Genomic DNA, 27,353 nt, shown 5'->3' with positions numbered 1-27,353 from the left:
TCTGAGGGACATTTGGAGAAAATTCAGACCCCCCAAGGATTAGAATGTTGCTGGTTAATTATTTTTGTTGGTAATTGGTTTGCTGAAATAATGATGCATCTAATTATTTATTTTTTCTCAGCTGGAGTACAGGCAGGGCCAGAATGGTCACAAGTGTCACGCAACGGGTCCGCATGGGTGGGTGTGCTAGCTTGGATCGTCACTCATTGGGGGGGGGGTGAATCATGTGAATAGTGAAAGATTGCAGATATGTAATCTATCTCAGTAAAATATGACAGAAAGGAATGTAAGACTGTACCTATTTCCATGTACACAAATGTTTATTGATGCCACTGTATGGTTGATAAGGGTTAGGGTTACAGGATAAGATACACTGAACAGCTGTTTGCCTAAACTTGTCAAGGTCGGGCATCACACTTACATTCACAGAAAAACAAAAAGGCCCCTTTTCATCATGTGACACGGGACCCGGGTCACTTCCTGTTGTCTGCCTGTTCTGCAGGCCGCCTTTTTCATGCCTGACTGCGCTGCTGCCACGGCTGCCAGATAATGGCGACTCCGTTCTTATCAGCTGACCCCTCAGGCCATCTCTGTGGTGCGTAGGGGCCCTTTAATCTGCCACCCACCCCCCATGGGGGTCAGGCCAGGAGCCGTGTTCCTGCAGTGTGAAGTTTCACTTCCTGTCACCAAGGCACTTCCTCCCTGCTTCTGTCACTGGATGTTTGTGTTTGGAGGTTGTTGTTCTCTCCTTGAGCATTTAAAAAAAATGGCTGATTGCTTCTAACCTTTAAAACGAGGAAACCTGAACACAGTGCTGCCCGAGATGAAACCTGCAGGCCCCGGGTCCGAGGACACGAAAGATGATTGGCTGCAGGGACTCTGTGATGCCATAATTTACATATTTATTGGCTCGCTTTTTATGGACTCATCAAGCAAACAAAAGCAAATTGAATATTAACTGATTCAGGTCACCCTGAACTATTGGAAGAAATAAGTTCAAACTCTGTTCCTTATTAATTTCACAGCTCTTCAAGGTCCCAGTTAGAGAGACCATCTCGCTTTCATTCATTTCTCCATCTTCTTGCTGGTCACACCCATTCGTTCCTCCACATTCCCTCACATTTAAAACATGCATGTTTCCTACAGGCTCCCCAAACATCCTTAACACAGAAAGGATGTTTTTACGCGTTAGTGCAGCCCACACAGGGCATTCTGGGTAATGGTCCTGAACCTGTAATTTACTGACAGCAGGAGGATTGTTAATAGGCGGCTCCTGCAGTATAATTACTGATGTCTCGGTGTTCGCCGGAGGCCCGCCATGGGGAACCACATCCGCGGTGAGACCGGGCTGCCAGGAGGGCCCACTTCAGCAATATGTTCAGAACCTCTGGTTCCAGAGCGCCACAGAGATGCCCGCACATGACCCTGGCACAGAGCAACAAGTGCCTTTGGAAAACACCTCCCTGTAGTTAGTGAGATTATGGGTGTCCCTAAATGCCACATATTTAGCTATAATCGCCCCAGCTGGGTCAGCTAAGCAAACAGAAGCTTTTATCTGGCCATTTAGAACCTGCCTAGAACATGTCAGCGATGCTTTGAAAGGTCAATGTCGTGAAAGTGGATTTTGACAAGTGTGCCAGTAGCTCTGGCCAGGGGCCTTTGACCTTTAGGGGTGCTCGGCCTCAAAGAAATACGAGGTGAAATTGCCGGATCGGTTTAGAATAGTGTTTCCCAATCCGGTCCACATTTTTGTTCCCTCCCAGAGCAACAATGTGAATTGTCTGGCAGGGAGCTGGGAGTGAACAAAAATGTGGACTGTCTGCGGGTCCCTAAGGACCGGATTGGAAACCACTGGTTTAGAATAATAATTTTTCATGGAGGTAAACACTAGAATCGAGAATGGCCTGTGTTTCTGCCTATACACAGAGCATTAGTGACAGATGGGAAGCCAAAGGCTTTGCCTGTCGACCTCACTGCGCTGATCCTGACAAGACCACCTCTGCCTCGGCTCTGTGAAAAGGTCACTCTGGCTGCCCGCTGTTGCACTGGGGACAGTCACCGCCTGCAGGAAGCCATCTCAGCAGCTCGACTTCAGTGTCAGGCTGCTTCCTTAATCACACCGCACACGCTCACGGCATCCCTTAATGGTGTGAAGATCAGCCAAGCACACTCGAAGGAGTTTCTTCAGGGAGGGCTTGGAACTATGACAGTTTATGGGTTTATCAGGATGCCTGGGGGGGGGGGGCTGCAATGAATGCCTCACAACAGCCGTGACTGCGAAGTGATGGAGGATGTCAGAGATAAAGGGAGAAAGGAGACTGGACTGTGTAAATGTGGATTTGAGTGTTCAGCCATCTACTGATGATACACAATGAGAAGTCTCTGCACGCCATGAAGATGCCATTGCGTGCCACACTTCATACCCCTCTGTGCCGCTCAGTGGGTTAGTGGCTCAGTCCACACACACTACAAGTAATTTAGAGACACCAATTCTCCAAACTACAAGGCATCTGGCTTTGGGAGGGAACCTGTACAGCACTGGGGGAACAGGGATGGGATTCAAACCCTCATTCCTAGGGCTTTGAGGTTTCACGGACCTGTTATGAAACTGATGATGGAGGTCATCCCCCACAATCCTTTTCACCCGACACTCCTGGATGTCACCTGCCAGCTGCGCTTAACCGGATCCCGGTAAGACGCATTAACCTGGCTGAGTCATGCCTACTAGAATGACGGAAGCCAAGCAGGCATTGTTGTAGCACCAGCCTTAGAAGCTCTGTACCACGCAGGTGGACCAGCTGTCCATTAGACTCATTCACTGGGTCACACGGAACCACCTGGGAGATAATGTCCAATTCCAGAATCTACAAGAATCTACCGTTCACTGATAAAACTTCATGCGCAGACCAGGTGTGATCTCTGTACAATTTAATCATTCATACAAACGTATTAAAAAAGATTTTATTTACCCGTCCATCTTTCAACCACATGCCATAATTATTGAAATAATTTGCAGTTCCACAAAGCATGGGGAAAAAATGTACGGTTCTACTGAAAGTCTTGGCTGAAGAGCTTCCAGGCTCTGGGGCATGAAGACACAGCATGTTCATCTCGGAGTCACATTGGCTCAGAAAAAAATATCTTTAAATCTTCTAAGTTTTCTTTCCATTTTATTCAAGGTTTTTTTTTTTCCATTCAGAAACCACAATCCAGCCTCACCTAGAAGCCCTGACCACGAAAAGCAGCTCAGCTTCCTGGTTATGTAGCTCATACTGTGTTATATACTAAAGAAACTTCTTAATTTAACAACATTATTAACAAAAGCTCCTCTTAAAAGTATATATGAATGAATATCTTCATTCTGTTGCACTTATGCTGCATCATTTGTGCTGCTAAAGGTCTCGGCAGAGTTTAACTCCGGAAGAGAAAGCAGGTGTGTTTTTTTTCTCTTAAAAGTATCATTAAAGTAAACAGTGGATTTCCTCGGCTCCAAACCGCCCCCAGCCTCTGCCGGTAAGTGCTCCGATCGCCAGGAAGTCATCGGGAAAAGACAACAGCCATTACAGCCACGGAAGTGCTGATGCTATCGCTGGGACAAAGCGTCCGAGGGAGGGCCATGGATAACCCTACCGTTGGGTTCATTAGGCCCCTCCCATGGAGGAAAGGGGGTGCGGCCGTCCAGCCACGTTGCAGAGCAAACGCGAGCCCCAGGCTTAGCAGACCTGTTCATTTGGGACTTCCTGTTCCACCGATTTTTACCTGTGTGTCAGCATGAAAACTGCTTACAGCTGCAGCCTAAAGCAGCCATCCACAGATCCCACACTCAGAAGAAAGCTCATGACAAAAGCAACGTGGCTGCCGGTCCCATCCGATCAAACAGTCCATTCAAACTCCGTTCATGTTATATATAGCGCCTCTCACAACACAAGGCACTTGACAAGAGTGCGTGGCAACACTGATTAAACAAAATGGTGCATGAACTGGGAAGGAGAGGAAGAAAGAATGTGAGAAGACAATGGAGGAGAATCCTTTGAAAGAGGGACCTCTATTATGCAAGTTCAGCACGACCCACATGGGCAGCAGATGAGTCTCCAGCAGAGGGCCGGCATTCCTGCCCAGCTTTCCCAAGGCCTGATCACCTTCATCGTGCTGTCATGGCTAAGCGTGGACAAAGTGGCAAAAGTGTGGTTATAGAAACCCAGAAGCAAAATAAAAAACTGAAACAAGAGTATGCTGTGTTGACTGAGATAGTCTCTCACTGATCTGGGGGATTAGCAGCTTTCCACGACGGACCCCCCCCCACCCCCCACCCAAGGTGAGGCTGCAGAAAGTCGCCGATGTGGCAGGAACACCTGACAGCGTCTCATATGGAGGGCAGAGGCACAGGAGAAAACACCTATCACACTGGTGGATCCCAACCGCCAACCGGCAACCCCAGCACCCAGCCCACGCACCCACATCGCACATGCAGAGCAGCAGAAAGGGGGCGTTGTGTGGATCAGTTGGTGAGGATGCTATGCCTGTGATTGGAAAGTCATTGGTTCGAATCCCAGACTCGGTTTAGTGATGTCACCATTGGACCCTTATGCAAGACCCTTAATCCCCAATTGCTCCAGGATCTATGTATACCTGGTTTCTCAAAAAATGTATATTGTTCTGAGTCCCCAGTGCAGCCACACGCAGCAGCGGAGCTGGAGAGAGAGTGATCCTACACTTCCTCTGTCAAGCAGAAACCGGATAATAAACAACGAGCTACGCCCACGTGCAAGAAGCGATATTCAGCGGGGAGGCACAACAAGAAAACCGCAGTGAAATGGAGCAAGCAACTTAGAGGCCTCGGCAGCTTGACACGACGCGTTTGAAGAGCGTGACCCCATTCACAAAACGAGACGGCAGCAGAAGGTGAGCACCCTCCTGCACAGCTGCCAAAATTACTTTCTGTGCGGCAGACGTGACACCTGCAGCTCACACACCCCTCGTGCGGTCACCCCCCACCAGGTGCGAGAGGCGCCGTGGATGCAGGACTTCAACCACAGATACCAAGTTTGCTAGCCAGCCTGCTGCAGTCACTCGTTTGCAGGAAAAAAGGCAGAAAGTTTTCCCATTTTTCCGGTCTATTCTGTGGCTGTTACACAGATCCGTCTCCACGGGCTGCAGAGCGGCGGCAGCAATGAGCTGCAACGTACAAGCGTTGCCGCCTCCTCCTGTCCATCGGCTTGTGATTTACTGCTGTGCTCTCCCTGTGGCAGAGGGAGAAACCCGGAGCACAGGCTAAAGAGGGCAGGGGTCTCCTTCTTTCTGGAGGTCAGTGAGTCTGCACAGGAAGTGAGACACCAGACCGTGAGAGACAAGCCTGGTCCTGCTGGTCCCCTGCTCACACCGCTTTACTGTGCATGTCCCCCAGCACCTCATTTCCTGTACACGAGGTCTCTGCAAACAAAAGACATTGCAAACGAGCCCACATTGCATGGCGTGTCGGATCCACGGGCGCCGCTGTGGGCCTCAAGGCCGGCAGCACTTGAGACGGGATATCCGCCGGCTCAGCCTGTCCGCTGCCGCCACCCTCCTTTCCTGTGGATGTGCAGAGGCAGCAGGGTGTGTGTTTACAGATCAGGCAAACGCCAGAGAGACGCCACTAAGGTCTGGAAGATTCTACAGTGGTGCAGGCGAGGCCCAGACCCAAGGATGGCGAGTCAGACACAAAAGGAGATGTGAGCGAGGCCCCTTGAGAGGAGCTTCAGAACTGTATTGTGCTGCAGAGATGCCACACATGGCAGCCCCTTTACATATCAGCTGGACCATCTGTGCCGATTGCTTTGCCTTCGATGCGTATGTCTGCAAGCCACTGACACCCGGAGCCACACTTCCTGTATGCAGAGGCATAGGAACTGGAGGGGTGGGGGAGAAACCCCCCAAATATTTAATCTGGCTTCATCACACCAATAAAGACCTTCATATTTATATTATGAAGTTGTGTCCCTTTCAATCTCAGCTTCCTCTTGCACTATTGCCTGTATGTATTAACACTCAACCAACAAAGCAGATTCTGATTCTTCTAACGTAAGCCTGGCCTTACGGCTCTGTGTTCAGCGTGCAAAAACAATATTCCCGTACGGCATGAAAGTTCACTGGCCCCAACTGGCTTATTTCCATCACACACACACACACACACACACACAAAAGAGGCCATCGGCGTGAGGAAGGATGTCGCGCTGAAAGGGCACACGCCTGCATGCTCTTTATGGCTTCCGCGACAGGAAACCCACTTTCATGCGGGCGGATGAGTAAACAAGATGGTTCCTCTCGGCACAGACACAACAGACGGCAGAGCGATGCAGTGCCCTGAGGAGGGTGAAGGGGCTGCTTTAATTCCCACAGAAAGTACAAAGACAGACACGTGCTGGGTTAGGAGGACAGTACGACTGCTGTGTACGACGCTCTGTGCTGTTTGCGACGACCTGCACCAGGCGCTCTGAGGAAGTGGGCAGATTTGCATATTCGCTGCCTTTCTGCTGCCGACAAAACAAGAGGAGCTGGTTTTGTAGCTGTGGGTGTTTTCGGGGGGGGGGGGGGGGGGGGCGTGGGAGGGTGGAGGTTAGACCTTTATGCAGACAAGCTTAGGGAGCCATTGTCAGTCAGCTCCGTCCTGCGCAGCTCGAGGGCGGGGGGGGTAAGGCAGGCGCAGCCGGGCCTTTACACAGATGAGCTCAGGGAGCTGCTGTCGGCCTCCGGCTCCACTGCACGCAGCTGGAATATTCTGGCCTGCTGCTCCAGACACTCCCGCAGCTTGTCTTCGGTCATTGTCAGCCGCTCCTCCAGGATGGACACCGCCTGCAAGACAGACGGGACAGGCAGCTGGAGCGCTCAGTGCGTGGGTGGGTGTGGGGGGGTCACGCCTGGAGAAGCGGGGTTAGGGGCCAGCCAGGGTCACGCTGCACTCACTGCCCCCCATGAAGGAAGAGAGCGTGTGCTCTGTGACAGAGAGCGAGCGGAGAGGCTGTCCAGTGTCCAGCACTTACATGCTACAGTACAGCTACAGTACAGTACGGTCCAGGGTTTTCCCACAACCATTACGATCAAGCGTTCACTCGCTACGGCTACTCTCCAGTGTTTACATGCTGCGGCTACTGTCCAGTGTTTTTCCACAACCATTACGATCAAGCGTTTACTCGGTACGGCTACTGTCCAGTGTTTACATGCTGCGGCTACGGTCCAGGGTTTTCTCACAACCATTACGATCAAGCGTTCACTCGCTACGGCTACTGTCCAGTGTTTACATGCTGCGGCTACTGTCCAGTGTTTTTCCACAACCATTACGATCAAGCGTTCACTCGCTACGGCTACTGTCCAGTGTTTACATGCTACGGCTACGGTCCAGGGTTTTCTCACAACCATTACGATCAAGCGTTCACTTGCTACAGCTACTGTCCAGTGTTTACATGCTGCGGCTACGGTCCAGGGTTTTCCCACAACCATTACGATCAAGCGTTCACTCGCTACAGCTACTCTCCAGTGTTCACATGCTACGGCTACGGTCCAGCGTTTACATGCTACGGTCCAGCATTTATGCGCTATCATTACGATTGAGTGTTTACTCACTACGGCTACAGTCCAGCATTCACTTGCTACAGCTACGATCTGACATCCTTGCTCTGGCTATGGTCCAGCGTTAAATGCTCTGGCTACGTTTATTCGCTATGGCGAATCGCTATACAGTGCAGCGTTTACTCAATATGGTTATGGCAACATTTACAGCTACAGTGCAGCATTTAAAACTACAGTGCAGCAATGACACACTACAGCTATGATTTCATATTTACAAATAGCTTCGAGTCTAGAACAAAATTTTTAGTTTCTGTACGAAACTTTTTGCATTTACAGGAGAAACATCAGGTCGCAACGATGCCAAACCAAAGCACTGTATGTTTAAGATCGATACACACATGGTTTAGAGTGTTTCTAAGCCCAGTCCACGGGGACCCCCAGAGAGACCACATTTTTGGGAGCTGGGAGGGAGCAGTACTGTGGACTGCTGGGAGTTCCTGAGGACTGGGCTGAGACTCACTGACGGAGAGCATAAGCAGGACAGTAGCAGTGTGGCTCTTTGTGATGTTTGTTCGCAGTGAGGGTCTTCACGGCATTGCATGTGACTGCTGGTTAATGCGGCTCAGCAGCTACCAGCCCGATGCTAAGAGGAAGTAACGTTATGCTTGAATGTCATTAAACCTGCGTCAGGAGATCCAGCTGCTGGACGATGTTCTCCAGGGTGCTGGAGAAGGCCGAGGGCAGGCAGGAGCGCTCCTCCAGGGGGAAGGTCACAGCGCCCATCTGCTCCTCTTCCTCCTGCCTTGAGCCAGGTCCTTTTGAGGCCCGTGTGTCATCACCGACGGGCCACCTTCTGCTCCCAAGGCCGCCACCACCGTCCTGCAGCAGAGCAGAGGACGAGGCACCGTTCACAGCATGGTCCAAGCGGAAAGGCGAGGTCGTGGGGACACATTTCCTCTCATTCTGCAGCAATCGTATCCACCACGCCGGCCCCTTTTCTCGGGAAAGCCCACTTTGGCAGCACCGAAGAAAAGGCCGCTTTTAATCCTGCAACGGAAATCTTGTTGTCATGGCAAAATGTGCCACTTCTTAAAAACATAAAGTTAGCACTTAGGGCGTGATTAACAAAATGTTTTCTAGAACAGACCGCAGAGTGTTTGGTGGAGTGTAGAGCACAGACTGTTCAGCATTACAGCTAGCATAGTATATGTTATATATAACTTAGTCAGAACGATGTATTGACACTGACCCGACCCACCCAAAAGCGTGAAATGTTCTGTTAAGCTGACCCGAACCTTCCTGACTAGCATGTCAACCCACAGGGCCTATAGGTTATGGCGAGACTCACGTCTCACTACTGTTCAGATAATTACTAATGTGGACTTCTTTTAAGCACCTTGCTAGAATATAAAAATACATTTCCTATCCCCTTTCTTTATAATTCCTCATTGAAATGTCATCTCTTTTGTAAGCTTCCATCAGATCTATACCGTCACTGTAATGAACGACTTCGAATTAAGAATCGTCTGACTCACGGAGTCTCTCTGACTGAATTAAGAATCGTCGACTTTCAAGGGGAGCCCTAGTGTTCAGCACAGCCTTTAGCTGACCGTTTAACACAGGGGTGCCCAACTCCAGTCCTGGGGGGCCAGAGCCCTGCACATTTATGGGTTTCCCCTCATTTAAAACACCTGATCCTTATGCTAATTACCACACAGCTCTTGAGCTGAATCATTTGTGGTGGAACAGGGAAATAGCTAAGCTACACAGGGCTCCGGCCCCCCAGGACTGCAGTTTGACACCCCTGGTTTAACATAACAGGTAGCACGGTGTCTAGAAAAGCATTCACTACAGAAATCCATGGCCTATCACTAGTTCATTAAATTACATGAAAAAGGGTTTTGAATGAAGAATAGAATAGAGAAGACAGTGGGACACCCCTGAGACCTGGAGAATGCAGCTTCACATACAGCACTAGGTGTGTATATATGCACATCTTTAGAGGCATAATGAGCAGTGCTGCAAGGCGAGAACGTGGAGCACAGGCATGAAAAGGGGTGTGGGGGGGGATGGTGACATCACACTCACACATACCAACCTCACGCGCGAAAAAGGATGCAGTGTGACATCGACGCGGCTCAGGTGAGGAAAACGCCGGCAGGTGCCGTGAGAATAGCAGCCACACATCCGGCCCAAATTTGCTTTCAACATACGAAGGTATTTTTCACCCTCTCTTTTTCAAATGCAAATGAACGCTGGGTTCCCGCGTTTGTGGCGGTGCGCTGAGGTAAATCACGCTGCCAGTGCACCACCAAACCTGGCCGAGTGTCCCCCACCAGCCAAACTTAGAGGCTTATTTTAACTGTACGACTTCCCTATTCTCACTGACCCGTATCTGCATATGAGACTACTCACAGTCCACATCCCTGCAATAGTACCACACTTGAATGGTGTTTCAGTGCAGTGTAAACAACAGACAATCCCCTGAACTTCCCTAATCCTGAACCCAGATGATCAGCCCTTCACTGGTGATACAGATACAGCCACACTGCTGATGTGGACACCGACCACACTGGTCGACATGAACACAGCCACGCTACCGATATATACACAGACCACACTCACTGCTGCCACTTTCCCTGCTCTCAGCTGTTACACATGGATTATTAGGAGCTGAAATATGCCCATTCAGAATGCAAGCCTCATTGTGGCAGTGTCACATGACTGACTCTTCAGCCGCAGAGGAGAATATGCATGAAAGAGAAGTAGGGGAAGATCGGCGCATCCTCCGGGCTTTTGTTTCCTGGTTGCGTACAAAGGAAATGCAGCACGCCAGTGACCCAGCAGCAGAGATGCTCCCCAGCGCCTATAAGCACATTACGAGATTAAAGCGCGCTGGCAGGTCACGTGACAGGGGCGGGAACATCTTCCATCTGTAGGCGGCCATATGGTGCATTGAGAGTAGAACTCCCAATCAAATCACTGCAGACGGTTGGGGCCCATGTGAAATATCTAACCCGTTTTCTGAAAATCAAAGTTAGACATCTGCTGCTCCAACTATCAGCAGGAGCCTCCATAACTAGAGTTTCATATTTTACAGAAAGGATCATTCAATACTGGACGGAGAGTCGAGAGGCGCTGACAGTCACAGCAGGTTATGGAGAACATCCCCAGCCTGACATTCCTTGGTGACAAAATGCCATCCACCGGCCTTTGCGAGAGCTGCTAGTCGCCGTGTGCTTTGGACTCACTCCCATGGCGGCAAGCTAAAAGCCGCCCACACGTAGGATTTAACGCAGATAAATACCAACCATCAGAAATGTCAGTGCATAAGCAGCTACTTGACTGAGCACCGATGCTGCGTTAGGTCGTGATTAGTGCGAACACTCAAATGAGGCACTGAGGCAGGATGTGACTGCTGGAGAAGGCAGGGAAAGATATTCATCAAGAAAGTTCAGATTCATCATCAGGGGATGTTCTCGGGGTACGGGGAATGCTTTAGAGGCACCGGGGAATGCTCTTGGAACAAGAGGGAACGCTCTGGGGGCTCGGAGCATAGCGCTTTCGGGACACGGGGGAACGCTCTCGGGACACGGGGGGACGCTCTCGGAGCAATGTGCTCTTGAGGCAAGGGGGAACACTCTCGGGACACAGGGGAACGTTTTAGTAGCATGGGGGAACACTCTAGGGGCACGGAGGAACGCACAGAGAACATGGGGGACACTGATGGAATGGGGGGGGGGGGGGATGCGCTCACTCACAGCAGAGGGCTGGCATCCACACTAAATATTTCCAGCAAATAAGTGAGGCAGAGGGAATTCCAAATATGGCAGTAGACATGGGGCTGTGTTTTGACCCAGTTCTAGGAATGACAAAACAGCTGTGAGATCCTTGGTGGAGCCTGCCGATGACTCATCGCCGCACGGGGGCTTTAAGCCAGAGCATGTTTCCTGGCGCCACAATCCAGAGAACGGCGAGAGAGCATGAGAAATGGGGCGTCGCATTAAATGCGAGGACAACAATAATAATGAACCTACAGAGACACCTTCTGCTTCATTTTGTTCAAACCCTCATCTGTCTAGTGTTCACTGCATTACATTCTGATGTTAAGCAAGCAAGCCAGCGTTCAGCATGACTGTGTGCAGCATGACCCTTAACACCTCTAACAGGGCGCTAGACGCAAAGGCTGCGACTCCTGCATTATCTCATGGGTGAGCAGCACCCACTCGAGCTTGGCTGACCACAGCAGCCAAGCACGCCGGGAAGCTACCCCTACCCCGGCGTTAACGACAAGCTGCAGGAGAAGCTGCGAGATGGAGAGGTATCTGTGCTGAAGGTCTCTCAGGACAGCAGCACAGGCATAAAGCAGAAGAGCAGGAAGCCATTAACATGGAATTACAAAGCGGATGCAGGGCAGGAAATAGCATCCTGCCGTCTGAGAAGCCAATGTCAGAGCCCTCTCTGTGTGAAATTGATTATTATTACTTTGTGTCTGGGGGGTGGGGGGGGGGGAGGCATGGAGGCAAGACTGAATGGTGCGGAGGCCAAGATCAAACAGCCACAGCCTTGAGGATGAGGATCAGCCTGCTATCCAGACTTCTCCACTATCCGTCTAGGTGACGGACGTTTCATTTACTTTGAGGAGATGCTGTATATTTCAGGAAACACTGTTTCCATTCATTTGAAATGATTCATTTTCCCAGGTAGGTTCTTCTGATGCAGACCTGCGCTGAGCCGGGTATCTCCCAGGAAACACAGAGCACACACGCACACGCACACAGACACAGACACAGACACACGGCAGCACCACACCAGCGTCCCAAGGCACCCAGAGAAAATCCACACGTTTAGTTATACGCCTCATTATTTTAAGCTCCAGTTGTAACAGCCGAAAAGTTAATCGGAACTGGAAAAAGTGGCTGGCTGGTAAGCTGCGGACGGGGCCTACACACGTAATAGCGGGTCTCCAGCGGCCTGCTGTTTAAACTGCCACTTCCCTCCGCATTTCCGGCTGCCCGGCGCCCCCCGCTGCTGCTCCTCCCCACCTGTTTTGACCGGAGTGTCCTTTTCTTTGCGCTCCCACCCTCGCACGCACTCGTTTTGCCTTTATTTTTAGATCCTTCCGGATCCAGCCACTTCCGCCCTGGCAGGGACGTTCAGTTACTCCCCTGGCCGCCGCCCCGTTTGCTGTGTGGGACTCCACCTCCCCGGCCGGTCGGCTCTGTTTTTACTCCCCCTGACACACTTATCCATTCGGCTCCTCGTGGTGCTGACTGGCCTCGGCTTCCTGGAGAGCCTGACTCTCCCTGAGGACAGACAGATGGACAGACTGTTCGCCGCCATTACTCTGCATGATCACCCCTTAAGGCAGGGTCGCCGGGATCTGACTGACCACCACTGACAGCACAGAAGCAAAAATACCAGGCAAAGGCTCCAAAAGATCCTACTCAGCTCTCCTGCTGCCCAAGTGCATAAGCGATAAACCCATATGCAGCACCCCATTCTGCTGTTTCTGCACAGATACCACTGAATATAAAACAAAGTTCTGGTCAGGGCTACGTTGGCACCAGTACTACAAGCAACTAACAGCTTCTAACGCTCTGTAAAACGACAGCTTAATACAGAGTGATAATACTCCAACCTCATCAATGCCCAGAACACTTCAGAATTAGAATTTTTAGTGATTAGTTGTCATTGTTGACACACCACAGCACAGTGCACAACAATGAAATGTGCTCTCTGCATTTAACCCATATGTGACAATGTGACATAGCAGGGGGCAGCTAATTCAGTGCCTGGGGAGCAGTGCTTGGGGCGGTACCTTACTCAGGGTACCTCATTGGTGCCTTGTTGGTCGGGGATTCGAACCTTTCAATTACGAGTGTGCTTCCCTAACCATTAAGCCACCACTGCTCACATTAAGCCTGCCCACCCTTTAGTGATCAGTGCAACAATTTGTAGATTAGACTAGACTCTGCCATACTCCTACTTCAGCTATTTCTTTCAGAGAGCAGACCGATCCAGTGACACAGCGGGTTCCAGAGAGCAGACCGATCCAGTGACACAGCGGGTTCCAGAGAGCAGACCGATCCAGTGACACAGCGGGCTCCAGAGAGCAGACCGATCCAGTGACACAGCGGACTCCAGAGAGCAGACCGATCCAGTGACACAGCTGGCTCCAGAGAGCAGACCGATCCAGTGACACAGCTGGCTCCAGAGAGCAGACCGATCCAGTGACACAGCTGGCTCCAGAGAGCAGACCGATCCAGTGACACAGCGGGCTCCAGAGAGCAGACCGATCCAGTGACACAGCGGACTCCAGAGAGCAGACCGATCCAGTGACACAGCGGACTCCAGAGAGCAGACCGATCCAGTGACACAGCGGACTCCAGAGAGCAGACCGATCCAGTGACACAGCGGACTCCAGAGAGCAGACCGATCCAGTGACACAGCGGGCTCCAGAGAGCAGACCGATCCAGTGACACAGCTGGCTCCAGAGAGCAGACCGATCCAGTGACACAGCTGGCTCCAGAGAGCAGACCGATCCAGTGACACAGCGGGTTCCAGAGAGCAGACAGATCCAGTGACACAGCGGGTTCCAGAGAGCAGACCGATCCAGGGACACAGCGGGTTCCAGAGAGCAGACCGATCCAGGGACACAGCGGGTTCCAGAGAGCAGACCGATCCAGTGACACAGCGGGTTCCAGAGAGCAGACCGATCCAGTGACACAGCGGGCTCCAGAGAGTAGACTGATCCAGTCACACACCGGGCTCCAGAGAGCAGACTGATCCAGTGACACACCGGGCTCCAGAGAGCAGACCAAACGCACCGCACACTGGGCTCCAGAGAGCAGACCGAATGCGCCGCACACTAGACTCCAGAGAGCAGACCGAACACGCCGCACACTGGAGACTCCAACAGCCAACACACCCAGGTGTGCTTGTGGGAGCAGCTGTCTCTTGTTAAGCACAGGTCGACACATAAGCATCTAGCCTACAGGAACATTTCTTCCCAAAATCTGAATGTCATTATCCATCTTATTAATAGTTCTTCTTTGTAACAGAGAAATTCAGTGGCACATGGGCTATGGACAGCAGCCACCCCCTCCCCATCCAAAGGCCACACCACCACAGTAAATAAGAGCCAAAGCGCCACACGAGGCCCTGCCAGTCCAAACACACCACATGTGCCAGGCTGGGTTCCAGAAGCAGGAACATATGCAGCAGTTAAATGGGGCCCCTGTACAGCATGGGGCCCCCGGGGGCGACAGGGTGGGTGTAGGCTCAAAGATGTGTTCCCCATCAGAACATTGCGAAGGAATGTAAAGCCCTGACCAACAAAGGATTCCTCACACCTACTGCATGCCACCCACATCTCTGCAGAGCCAGGAATCTGCTGACAAAAGCCAGCCACAGCGACATCCTATCTGATATCCGGTGGCCCTGGCCATGAGGATCAATGAGAAGGTTCCTCTGAAGCCCCACCATCTCCAGTTTATCAGAGGCCAGACTGAGACCAGCACAACGTTAGATGCAACAGTGAATATGCGCTTCGCTAACAAACACACCACCCAAAACCTTTCAGTAAAAGCATATGTCACTGGTTCAAGCCTGTAAAACAGGGGTAGCCAATCTTATCCGCAAAGGGCCGGTGTGTGTGCAGGTTTTTGGGGTAACCTTTAGGTCAGCTGCTCAAACCCAGGTGTGAGGACTCTTCAGCCAATCCATCCTCTAATTAGTGACCTAATTAGGGAGATGCAGTGAAAACCTGCATACACACCGGCCCTTTGCGGATACGATTGGCCACCCCTGCTGTAAAAGATGCACTGGTTTAAAGGAATGAGTACTCCAGTGTACTCCTTTCATCTGATGTTAAGCTGTCTAGTAAAGAAACAATTAGACAAAGGAATGGATGATCCACATAGCAGTGATTTTGGATGGGACACCAGTAAACTCAACTCAGCCTGGTTATTCTCAGTCTCCCATAAAGCAGCACATGCTGTAGGCGCAGGGAGACTGTGAAGATCCTAAAAAGAGATTCGTAGAGGTCAAGGACAGGGCTGTACACAGAAGGTAACGTCCATCACGCTTGGGCAGGCCTCCGAAGCATGAACCTACGACCGACCGGAACAAACCAGTCACCAGAGGCCCGGGGGTGAGGGAGAGATCAGTGCGGAAAGATCCGGAGGGCCAGCAGCTATCAAATATGCCTGCTTTCTAAAAGGTGAGAAAGGATGCCATTGGTGTTCCTAAAAATAGACCTCCGGCAGAGAGCGAGAGAGGGATGGCCTTCTGTGGATCATCGTAAATAATCCAGACAGAGCCGGAACAGAACAGGAAGAAGCCTACAGTAACTGCACGGCATCCCGGGAATGCAGGGAAACATCCGCCCAGGGTCTGACACACTACCCCCAACAGGGGGGCCGTAAGAGGAGCTGGGGGCAATACCACTGCTTCCCCTCGTCTAATAAGAGCAAATTCCCACAAAGGGACCCACACCTGCCAAGAGGTGCAGCTCGGGAGACAAACAACAGGAATCCAGTTCCTGGGAACGCTGCTGAAAGGAGAACACAGGACACCAATGACAGCGAAGATCTCAAGGAAATGTTTCTTTGAAACTGCTTTATGGCAGCTAGCATACGTCTGAATATTGGCATAGGCTATGAGAAGAGGGAGCACATCGCAAGTATCACTCACACAGAGAGATGGTGTGGGCTGTGATGTCAGGGCACACCTGCTGCCCGACGTACCACTCGGTGTATATAACCCTAACCCTAAGCCTAAGCCGGAGAGCAGCAGCAGCCAAACCAAAGGTTCTGGGGGGGATCGAGTTACAGCCAGAGCCACACAACACGTGGCTTGACAACAACCCTCCGCTGACGGGTCTCCCTGCCATGGACCTGCAACGGGCTCCTCACCCAATGCAATCTGACATTTCACAGTACTGCTCCCCTTAAAAATGCCACAGGTCACGTAACCTGTTAAGAAGGGCAAATGTTACAGTAGGAACCACTGTAGAGCACAAAACAAATGACCTTCGCCCCCCTGAACTGCAGGAAGACGCATTCTTATGCGATCATCGCACGATACATCTGAATTTTTTGCTCGACAGGAGGATATCCGGTACACAAACTGTGCAATGTGGGGCTTCACATAGGAGCAGGACTAAAGGAACGGCCATGATTCGGTAATAAGGCCACACCAGGAAGAGGGCTGGTGAGATTGTCTAGAAAATGTCTCACTGAAGATCCAGCAGAGAAACCCAAACAGGAAAAGGAGGAAGGTCATTTAAAGGGGGAGGGACTTCCTTTAGTAAAGCAAACTCAGTCATCTGGTGCTTCTCAAAGGCATAACATGAATATGCAGTGTATCCATGCGCCCTGTGCTATCGATATATTAAAAATGGACACGTTTCCCAGCCCGATGCTAATGGCTAATGGACCAGCAAAAGCTGCAAGCAAATAGAAACTCATCATTCACTGTCTGCATCCTGAAGCTTCTCTAGAGAAGGTCCACCCTGCACCCCTTCATCCTCCCTGGCCCAAATACCCTGGAGGGTCACCAGGCCTGATGCCACCTTAGCTCTTAATTAGTCAACCAGTTGGTCAATTAACTGGGGAAGAGAATCTTCCTCCTGAGGTGGGAGAGACGGTGACCTGCATCTGTGCCAGGAAACTATCAACTGGCAATGACACTGCTCAAAGAATCCTAACCTGCATCTATACCATCAACAATAAAAATGATTTTTAAAAAACCTTTCGGTCTGGATTATCAAAACAAAGCAGCAAGACAGGACCTCCGACAACTCCTTCAAAAAATGAGCATGTACAGCATTTGGACCTTCCCTGAAAAACACTGGAAAATCTTTTTCCATTTCACACTTGAGGGTCCTGACTGCAAATGCACGGAAGTTTCATTCCCTGAAGCAACTTACTTTGTGGGAATCGCTGAAATTCAAAATAACAAATGATGAAATTGTGACCAAGTGACCAGTGCTGAATGTCTCCAGTGACTGGACTGCTCCCAACAGGCCTAGGCTATGCCGAAAGAACATTCTTAAGAATGGCACAATCGGTGCAGGAGACCTCCTTCTCAGAAATCTGCACTTCTCGGGTAATTAACATTCATCACAGAAATAATATACCAGACCAGCACTGGATTGTTTTGACACTTAACTGCAGGAAAACGGCAGCTAAAACTGAAACAGAACTTAGCACTGTGTCGTCACTGACATACGATTCGGCTGTGGCGGCCTGACCTCGGGACGAACAGGAAGCGGCTGTCAGGGGTGAAGGGCGCCGAGGGCGCGGGCATTCTGCACATGCCTTCCTATCAGCTACATGGCTCCGCTGACGCCTCCATGGAAACAGGAGGTTATGCGGAGGCAGGGCTAACACGCGAGATGAAAGGGGAATGGGACCGAAGAGACCGCAGATCCGGCCCTGGCCACATGGCGAAAGACAGATCCTGGATTTCACAGCCGTTCAGCTGTGACTCACAGCCAGAGACACTGTCCCTGGTGAAGAGCAGAAATATATCCGTTCATTACCATGTGACCCAGACACCAAGGCACTCAGTAATCCCTGATCGCCGGGTGTCTGTTTTCAGCACCGCAAAAGACCACGTCCCTCAGAGAGCTCTATGCTTCCACCATGTTTCAGGGATCCACTCTTTAAGCCCAGTTTGAGGGGCTCTACTGGAATAGATTTAGATATCTGAAAATTTCACTTCCCGTTTATACAACCCACTAGACTATGTTAATAATCCCCCCATGACACAACGTTCTGAGCACCCACTTAAATAATTCTCCAGCCAAAAATCGGTTAGCAAAATCAAACCCGTACAACCAGTCTAACCATAAAATTTTTTGCTACTAGCCGACTGGGCTAGTTCAGTAAAACATGTTATCCCACATGCAATCATTTTTTGTACTTGGGTTTTATCTGAATTACTCTCCTTTTTCAGCCAGTATATGAAAATGAAACGAACGCAGCTCAGAGCGCACATGGATGAACACGGAAATGGAAAGAAACATTACTAAAGGCACCTGCACAAACACACACTGTATCTCACGTCAAACTGGCCACAGTGTCGCGTTATTAATAACACGCTCTGTCATATTAATCACCAGCCACGAGCCTCGGGGGATGTCATAGCTGAAGATTAACAGCCACCGCCGGCCCTTCAAGTCAAGCGCATTTCCTGCGACCTGAAAAGGGACGACGGCACCACAAGGAACTGGGATTTAGTCGAGATTTTGCTCTGCTGCCATAGAGACAAGCAGGACACCATCTCGTCCATCCTCTACGGCCTGGCAGGACACTGGCAGGGCAAAGCCAAACCACCAGACATCAGTGTTCCTCACCGACAGTGACTGGTCTGGTAACGACACACACTGTACCTCCTCCCACTATCACCCCTGTTTAAGCCACTTTCAGACGTTCACTAGCACCCTGAACTTTTTTATACATTACACAGAAAGGCAGTACGTGTGAACGCAAATGTCTCAATCAGTCGTGCCGGACATTACAAAACGTCTCCCTGCTAGCTTCCTAGGACAAAGCCCAGGTAATTTCCAACTGACCCCCATGTGCGAATGGAACAGGAAACCATCCGCAAGTTCACCGCAAGCAAGCAGGCGTGTTGAAGACGCAGGAAAACAGAAGCCAGAAAATTCTGTCGGAAAGTGCATATGCTGAAATCTGTCATCCGACAGATTCAAGGAATGACAAGAGACTCAAAGGTGTGCGATCATATTACGATCCGGCTATGTGACTGCGGTGTAATCTGAACTAAGGCGCAGGTGAGCAGTGAACATTTTTGATGTGCTAACAAAACAGTGATTTCCGCAGTGTACGTCTTGCGTCATGCCCTACCTCCTGCATGCTCTACCAAAGTGCCACCCCTTGTTTAAACCCACTGTAGTATTTCTAGTAGGTGTGAATGCATCTGACACTGACAGCATCCGCTTGTGCCACATGTGGGAAAGGGCTACTCTGAAAAATGTCCAGTCCGGATTCTGCGGACAATATCTGGAATTCACGCGTGAATATGGTTTTACATACATTATTTATTTGTGTCACCCTCTATTCCATCCTATGCTGCTTCTGACTGTCAGTAGACAATCGAGCATAAGAAGTACAGATGCTCCTCTACTTAGGAATGAGATACGTTCTGGACGGCCGTTCTCAACTTGAAATGCTCGTAAGTCGTTATTCAACATCATTTTAAGGGTATACGTGAATACAAAGAACTACGATGCTGGGAGTATGCACGCTACGCTGCTGTGCAGCGGGAGTAGCGGCCAGGAGTCGTACTGGGCGGAATTGGTGCGTAGAAAAAAGAAAATTGATGTTGCAAACAGGAAACGGGAGCCAAATGAAGACAATTTGGACTTACAGTCCTCTTCGTTTATATGTCTGAAAGTTCATAAGTGGAAAGTTTGTAAGTACAGGAGCGTCTGTATGTGCAAAAATTTTATGTGTAGATACTTAGAAAATGTCATGCATGTTCTATGTTATATCTACCCTGGATAAGCTCCTCCTGTGTTGAACATACTTAGCCTATAAAGACCTTCCTGACTGTGAAGAAACTGGCTGCACAGCCGTGGATTTTGCTCAGCATGAGGCCTTTAAAGGTAACGCACAGGCATAGCGGCCGGATAGCGCACAGAGGCAGTGCTCGCCTTTGAGGCGTCCCCGATACCTGCAATAACCCCCCCACACAACTATTTATAGGCCTGGTGTCAGCCCTCTGTCAGGGTATTTTTAGCAGCCCCAGAAGGCACAGCTCCATACCCTTGAAAAAAGATGAAAGAAAGGCAGGGAGGGTGAGAGAGAGCGGTTATACAGGGAACATGGGGCAGGGTGCTGTTCACCCACACGGCCTGCGTGACACGGCCTGCGGTGCGGGAACAGGAAGTGATGCGGAGGGAGCCCCTATCAGCACCTAGGCTGCCGGCCAGTGGCATGGCCTGCGGTGCGGGAACAGGAAGTGATGCGGAGGGAGCCCCTATCAGCATGGCTAGCCACGCCACTAGCCCCCAAGGTGACTCCTCCACCTCCGCCTTGGTCTCTTGGACTGTCCCATTTGAGCTTCTTCTGCATCTTCAGCATCCCCCAACAATGAGACACTGAAGGCATCCCCCCTACTGCCAGCATGGCTTAAAGACAGCCCTGGCGTGTAGCGGTGCCCGCGGCCTGTCAGCCATGCGGCTCCCTGGGGGAAGTGGCCTTTGAGAACAAGGACCACATCCTGTCACTCGAGCCGCGGACCATAAGGCCGGCATCCACACCTCGCCGGCATCCGATACCTCGCAGGTTACGTCGCGGGAAGTGATCGCGTCCGCTTCCCGCATACTGAGACACGAAAACACCTGCTGCTCCCCTGGCCGGACACGCCGAGCAGAGGCGCCGGCTACCCTGCCAGAACCAGGAATAATCCTAACGTGAGCAGCGAGAGAAAAGCTGCAGTTAAGTGTCAAAATGCTCAAAGCTGGGCTCTGCAAACCAGGAGCATCTGCAGGTGCAGCTGCCACTAACCTACACATTACCACCACTGACAGTGAGAATACACTATATGCTGCAGTCGACGGTACTCCTACAGGTGCATGTGTGAAATAGAGGCATATTCTCTGTCCGGGAGGGGGGGGGGGACCAGACACACAACGCCCTAGGAGGAGAACTTAGAGCCACACAAATACAAGCTTTGTGTACTTCCCTGGACCAGTGAGAAAGTGCACTACTACTTTCAAGTCATTTTAACACTGAAAGGTCCAGTTTCGGAACAAGGGAAATGGCCAATACACAGCACAGCAAGATTACCCAAAATCCCCAGGAGCTGCTAGCAAGCGTTCCACATAAAAACGCAGCTCAAGTCTCAAAGGACTGGTCACATGGGGCATCTCGATACATGCAGTACATTAGGCACACACTGCCATCTGCTGGACACCTCCAGACATTACACACGTTACACAAGCATTATGCTTCAGAAACTAAACCAGGACATCCAATGATGGCTATTCTTATTTAATTAGCACTATTTTCGGTGTCGTAAAATAAGAGAACCAAAATGATCCTGAGGATTAACACACCCTCTGTAAACTGTTTTTAACATCAATATAGTGGCTTGAAGACAAGATACAGGAAACGTCCAACTTACTAGACGCTTACTATTCAACAGGTTCTGGCCAAAGAATATAGTGAAAGGAGTACCATGCTGGAGGTGAGGCTCTGGCCCAGCTCTACGACGTGTGGGTCCGGGCTCTGCGTGTCTGCGACACAGGGACTGATCTGCGAAGAGAGGCACACGGGATGTAGTGCGGCTATTAACGCTGGAGGAGGTGAAGCACTATGGATTAGGAGGCAGACGCTGTGCAACCTCGATCGAGCTGGACTGGGCCGAGTGGAGGTGGGGGGCCCGCGGGTAGATATCCATCAGGTGTGGGGGCGGGTCCGGATTGACGCGCCGGCGATGCCTTTTCAGCACTTCCTTATAGTCGAACGCGTCAAAGTTGGTGTTCCACATGAGAACCTGGACCGGCAGAGAAACGAGCATGGCAGCTGGGCCTCATTGAACCTCGCCATCGAGGACCAAACCAAACACGGTGTTTCTAAGATCCCCGGAAGCCACATGTACCTGGGAATCGCAGCCCCCGGAGACAAAGAGGTGACCATCGGGGGAGAACGCCACGGCAAGCACCGGCCCCTGGGGGAAATGCCAAACATTCCCAGCAGCAATTACAGTACAACCATCTTTACTCCACTCTACTGTCATGGAAGGCAATGACGGTCCCTGCCCAACAGCACAACCTTGTGGCCGCGGAGGGTATAGATCAGCCTCCCCTCCATCAGGTCCAGGATCTTCACTGTGCCGTCACTGGACGCACTGATGAGGTAGTTGTCCGATGGGTGAAACGAAAAGCAATTGATCCCAGCACTGTGAACTGTTACAGAATAAGAAAATAAACCTGTATGATCAAGCAGCACTAAAAGTCAAAGGGCAGGTCCAATGTGCGGGAAATGATTAGGGTTGGGGAACGCTATGTGCTGGTATACTGCCTCTGTTTCATCCCCAGTAAGGACATTTATGCTGAATCCTTGCCGTTTCACACCGTACTGGAATTAATGAATGTTACCCTATTCAGTACGAATTCGTCAGTACAGAGTATTTACAATCACAGCAGAACAACAGAAAGAGGTGTTTAGATGCACACTCGGTACATAAATAAAAGTTTATTCGCGCACACATACCTCGGTAGTGCTGCAGGAGCTGGTTGGTACGGATGTCCCATATTTTTAAAGTGTTATCTGTCCCCGAAGAACAGATACAGGTGCCTCTACTGTTAAAACCCACATATGTCTCACACCTAAAAAAAAAATGAAAGTTATGGCATTTTCCATTTATTTTCTCACATTCGGCTCAATCTTACATCTCCCGAGTGGCTGGTATATAGCTCAGTTTATGGGGACAGCCCTAGCGAGGGAGATGGAGTCCGTCTTTGTGTTAGCAGAGAGACACACGAGCCCTCGAGGTCTCCTGACCTTGGGGTACCTCATGGTCATGTGCCAGCCATTTGACCTACTTAGGAAATTCACGGTGGTTACCACAGCAACCATTCGTAGCTCTCCACAAACTGATACCGATGTGGTGCTCAAGGAACGATGCAGGAGAGGAAAACTCAGGCCAGGAGGCCACCTATGTGGTTCCAAATTAGAAAGTTTTAATTAGAAAGAAGTTATTTCCAAATACGACTAACATGTCACTCGCTGGGATTGGACACTCCATCATTGGTAATCCCGCCTTCTGGAAAAGCAATCCCTATACGCAGAAAGTAAAACAAGAAGCCCCCGTTACTAGGACAAAACAGTACTGGCTAGGCCAATCAGATTTCACGCTCCAAGGCTGTTTTGATCACATGGGCTGGGAAACACTTCATGTGGCCTTGGAAGATAACAATGCACAGGGTATTGTTTTGGTCTCAGTGAACGCACAGTATGTCAAGAGCTGCAACTATGATAAGGGGTGGGGGATTTCTGGAACGTTTCCATGGAAATTTTGACATGAGACTTTTGGGCAAACCCTGGACTCGCTGCAGAGTTTATATCTCTTGGCAGACCTGAGGACGCCTTGGTATCCCCCTGGAGGAGCTGGCTGCGGATCTGGGCATCCCCACTGAGCTCCAGTAGCTCAACATATAGGGCACTGCACTAACAGCACAAAGGTCATTGGTTCAAATCCCAGAGAATACACATAAATTGTAACTTCTCTACTGTAAAATAAAATAAAAAAAAGTTAGATAAATGAAATGAATAAATGCTCAGACTGCTGCCCTACCAACCGGAAGTGTGCTGTTGGCTGAATAATTCACCGAGACCCTGTTACCGGTTGTAGCAATAACCTTACAAATCCTCCCAACACCAGCTGCATCGGAACACACAAGCATGGGACTGTGCTGTAGTGTCCCACCCAGCAGAGGGCACCATGGACAGCCCAGGGTGTTGCACTTCCCTTCCTCCAGAACATCAGGCTGCTTGCTGCCTCGGCATGGCCTTCAGTTATCCCACCGTGAGCACAGGGCACGCGACGAGGCAGCAGATCGGGGCTTAAGTGAAGATGAGAAGCCGGCTTACCCGCCATGGTCTGTGAAGGTGTTTATGCACTGGCGGCTGGCGGTGTCCCAGAGGCGCACCGCCCTGTCGTCACCACACGAGGCGATCAGACGTCCGTCTGGTGAGAAACTGGGGAAAAAGCAGGGTGAGGAATCTGGAGGAGCCAGCAGGAGATGAGCCACACACACAAGCCGGCAGGTTCTGGCAGCCCCCTATGTGACGACCCTAAGGTTGGGCCCCCTCCCCAAAAATGACCACCTCTTTGCTTATCCTCATCTGTAGCTCACAGAAACTGCAGAGCGCTAGGCAGGTTTCCCCTGGAGAGTGTTTGTTTGACTCTGCAGGCTACAAATGAAGCCAACCACCCCCCTAAGCAGTCTCTGAAGACGATGACCCAGGCTGTGTACCAGCACCACACCTGACCGTCTATACACAGACCGTGTATGACGGGCGTTTCTCGGCCTGTACCGTGCACAGCGAGCCCAATTGGTGTGCTGCTTCAGGGAGAAGATGAAGCGCTGCTTCTGGACACTCCACACTTTCAGGGATTTGTCATCGGAGGCGGTGAGCAGCTGCTGGCCGTTGGGGGAGAAGCTGACGCTGCGCACTGCGGCCGTGTGCGCTCTGAACACCGCGGTCTGCCCTTTCCTGGGCAGGAAACGACACGTCACATTGCTGCCGTCACTAGCGGAATAGCGTTCAAAGGTGGGACATACAGACAGTGAGTGATGGGGAGAGCTTTCACAGGACTTACAGAGTAAAGCACAGGACAGTGTGAAGCACTTGTTGCATAGATGTATATCGTTCCTACAGTGGCAAGTATAGATGTAACTCAAACTGAGCCAAAATAAAGGAACCTTGGGTGTTTCTCACTGTGCCTACTTGACTGTACTTGTGTTCCAATACTCAAGAACAGAAGTACAAGTACAGTAAAAATCCCTAGATGTCGTTTTTGCCCCGCCTCAAATATCAAGGGTACATGGGTTGCCTCCTTGCTAAATTAAACCGATCACATGATTCATTGCGCCCCTAGTTCATTCTTCGGAGACAAGATAGCAAGACCGGTGTTGCCAAGACCACAAGCACGACCTTTGCATTCTTGGTATTGAGAAACACCCAGTATTATGATGGGGGTCCAGGGCATTTCACTTTGAAGACCCCTGGATGTATTTAAGGAATAAAGAACATGTGGTTTCTCCTCCTCACTCACGTGCTGGGGGTCCACAGCCGAACCGTTCTGTCCAGCGAAGCAGAGGCCAGCAGGTGCCCAGCGGGAGAAAATTCAACTCCAGTGACAGTTAGTGTGTGGCCCACCAATCGGATGGCCCGGGCCTTGGGATTCAGGCTCCACACCATGACAGCCGTGTCAACTGAGCTGGTTGCTGAAGAGCAGCAGACCAAGACAAATGGCATTTCCAGAAGTGAGAGAAGGAGCAAAATGAAAGCCGGATTTAAAGGCCACACACATACCCAGCTGTGTTCGGTTTGAGCTGAAGTGAGCACAGGTGACAGCATCTTTGTGACCTTTAAACTGTCGATCCAAGGAAGGATCTTCCTGAAACAACATAATTACATCCACAACTTGCAACACCCCATCCGAGTGAACATGACATATGAAAGATAAAAGTCATGGTTACTGTATATAATGAGCAACACTTTCTGCACGCAAACAAGGGACACAGTCTTACGTTATGAGGGGATCCGTTTTAGACACCGAGGATGACAGTATTTCTTGAGTGCATTAGCAGGAAATGTGGCTTGTTAAAGGCAGGGGCAATTCTACGATTTAATCACCCTGCCCCCACCCCACCGAATCCCTGATCATAAACTTAGCTCAAAAGGGAAACCCCGTAAACTTTGTATGAAACGTGTCGCTAAATGGATTTAGAAAAAAAAAAATTCAGGGGGATTGAGAACATATGCAGGGTGACCAGCTCTCACGCATCTGGCGTGACACTCACGCTTTCAGACTCTCACGCAAGTAATTTCACAGCAAATCTATATTATTCCATTATAAACCTAAATTAGCGACATCAAAAGCGTTGAGGCCTTGTGCCAACCCTACAGACTATTTACAAGGTAATAAAACTGTTACATAGATGTACATGCGTTTGCAAACTTCTCTGGGATTGAAAATCTGGTAATACTTTACTTGAGGGGACACAAACACATAGTAGTAACTCGGTTACTACTGAAGTAGAAATCATGAACAAATATAGTAGCTACTAAGATGAAAGATGTTTCATGATTCATTAATGAACAAACATGATGTAAGTATTTCAAATGTATTATTCATGACTTGTTCCTTCAGTAGTAACTAACACTTATTTTGTGGTTAATTAATACATAAGTAATAGCATAATACTGCATTATTTGTGTCCCCTCAAGTAAAGTGTTACCTAAAATCTAACCAAAGCTGGCAACTCTGCACATATGACAAAATGAGGAAAGTGACAGGGTGGATCCCTAAACAGGATCTAGAATCGACTATGGTTAAGGGGTTGGTGACTCAGACATACAGTAGTTCGTGTTTACTAAGTTACTCAGCGGAAAAGAGCCGCCCTGAGCGCCTTCTTACCAGCACGGACGCCATGGGCAGCGCCTGCGATTCTCCGGTGTGTGTGTGACGTACGAAGAGTCTTCAGCAGCAAATAAGACCGTTAGCCTATTAGCCTGTTAGCGCCGCAGCAGCGCTCACTGTCAAACAGGCGCGCTTTTCCCCAGGCTAGAGTATACGATGACCGAGTCACCTACCAGCGGAAACAAGTCGTACACATATCAGAAACTAACTATATTATGGTATATGCATCCATTTACTGGGGAGACACAATAGTTTCATCCTAAAAGTAAATGAAGTAAATTAACGTTAAGCATTTCTGAAGATGTTGGCTTTGCACGCACACTTAAAATATGCATAGATATATTAGCGTAATACAAAAAATTTGCACTGATTAATAAAAGTGCCTCAAGACTCCAACAAAGACACTACTCGTTCCCCAGATAAACTAGCTGAAGTGATTTTTTTTTTTGTAGCATGATCAAACTCCGTCCAGCATAAAGGAAATAAGGGGAACGTTTGGTCACTGTTGCTAGGCGACTGTTTTCCCAAAACCTGAACGTCCCAATAAGCTCATCACTGATTGGCTTTTTATACTGATTGGCATATTATTATAGAGGGCCGTAGTTATGCATGAAAGA

General features: G+C 50.0%; 1 protein-coding gene across 2 annotated transcripts; it reads right to left on the bottom strand.

Moving 5' to 3' along the window:
- Positions 1-335: 335 nt before the first annotated feature.
- On the bottom strand, positions 336-27,353 carry poc1b (POC1 centriolar protein B). 2 transcript variants are annotated; one of them, XM_049022236.1, is made up of 12 exons: positions 26,734-27,353; positions 25,626-25,710; positions 25,366-25,537; positions 24,624-24,803; positions 24,177-24,284; positions 22,797-22,912; positions 22,356-22,489; positions 22,183-22,251; positions 21,925-22,077; positions 21,759-21,836; positions 8,227-8,424; positions 336-6,831 (listed from the first exon to the last, which is right to left on the bottom strand). In XM_049022236.1, exons 1-12 carry the CDS (start codon positions 26,746-26,748, stop codon positions 6,694-6,696), a joined length of 1,446 nt encoding a protein of 481 aa, XP_048878193.1. In that variant the 5' UTR covers positions 26,749-27,353; the 3' UTR covers positions 336-6,693. The 2 variants fall into 2 exon arrangements, with proteins under 2 accessions (XP_048878193.1, XP_048878202.1); XM_049022245.1 differs by having other exon boundaries at positions 25,626-25,706.

The sequence above is a fragment of the Brienomyrus brachyistius genome, chromosome 1, assembly GCF_023856365.1.
Source record: "Brienomyrus brachyistius isolate T26 chromosome 1, BBRACH_0.4, whole genome shotgun sequence".
In the NCBI taxonomy this organism is placed as follows: Eukaryota; Metazoa; Chordata; class Actinopteri; order Osteoglossiformes; family Mormyridae; genus Brienomyrus; species Brienomyrus brachyistius.
Note: the sequence above shows the minus strand (reverse complement) of the source record. Positions and strands in the feature narration are given on the sequence as shown.

Coding starts and splice junctions, on each gene's coding strand:
- poc1b (XM_049022236.1), bottom strand. Junction 25,538..25,625: donor CTCAAACCGAACACAGCTGG/GTATGTGTGTGG, acceptor GCTGCTCTTCAG/CAACCAGCTCAGTTGACACG. Junction 24,804..25,365: donor CGGCTGTGGACCCCCAGCAC/GTGAGTGAGGAG, acceptor TTTCCTGCCCAG/GAAAGGGCAGACCGCGGTGT.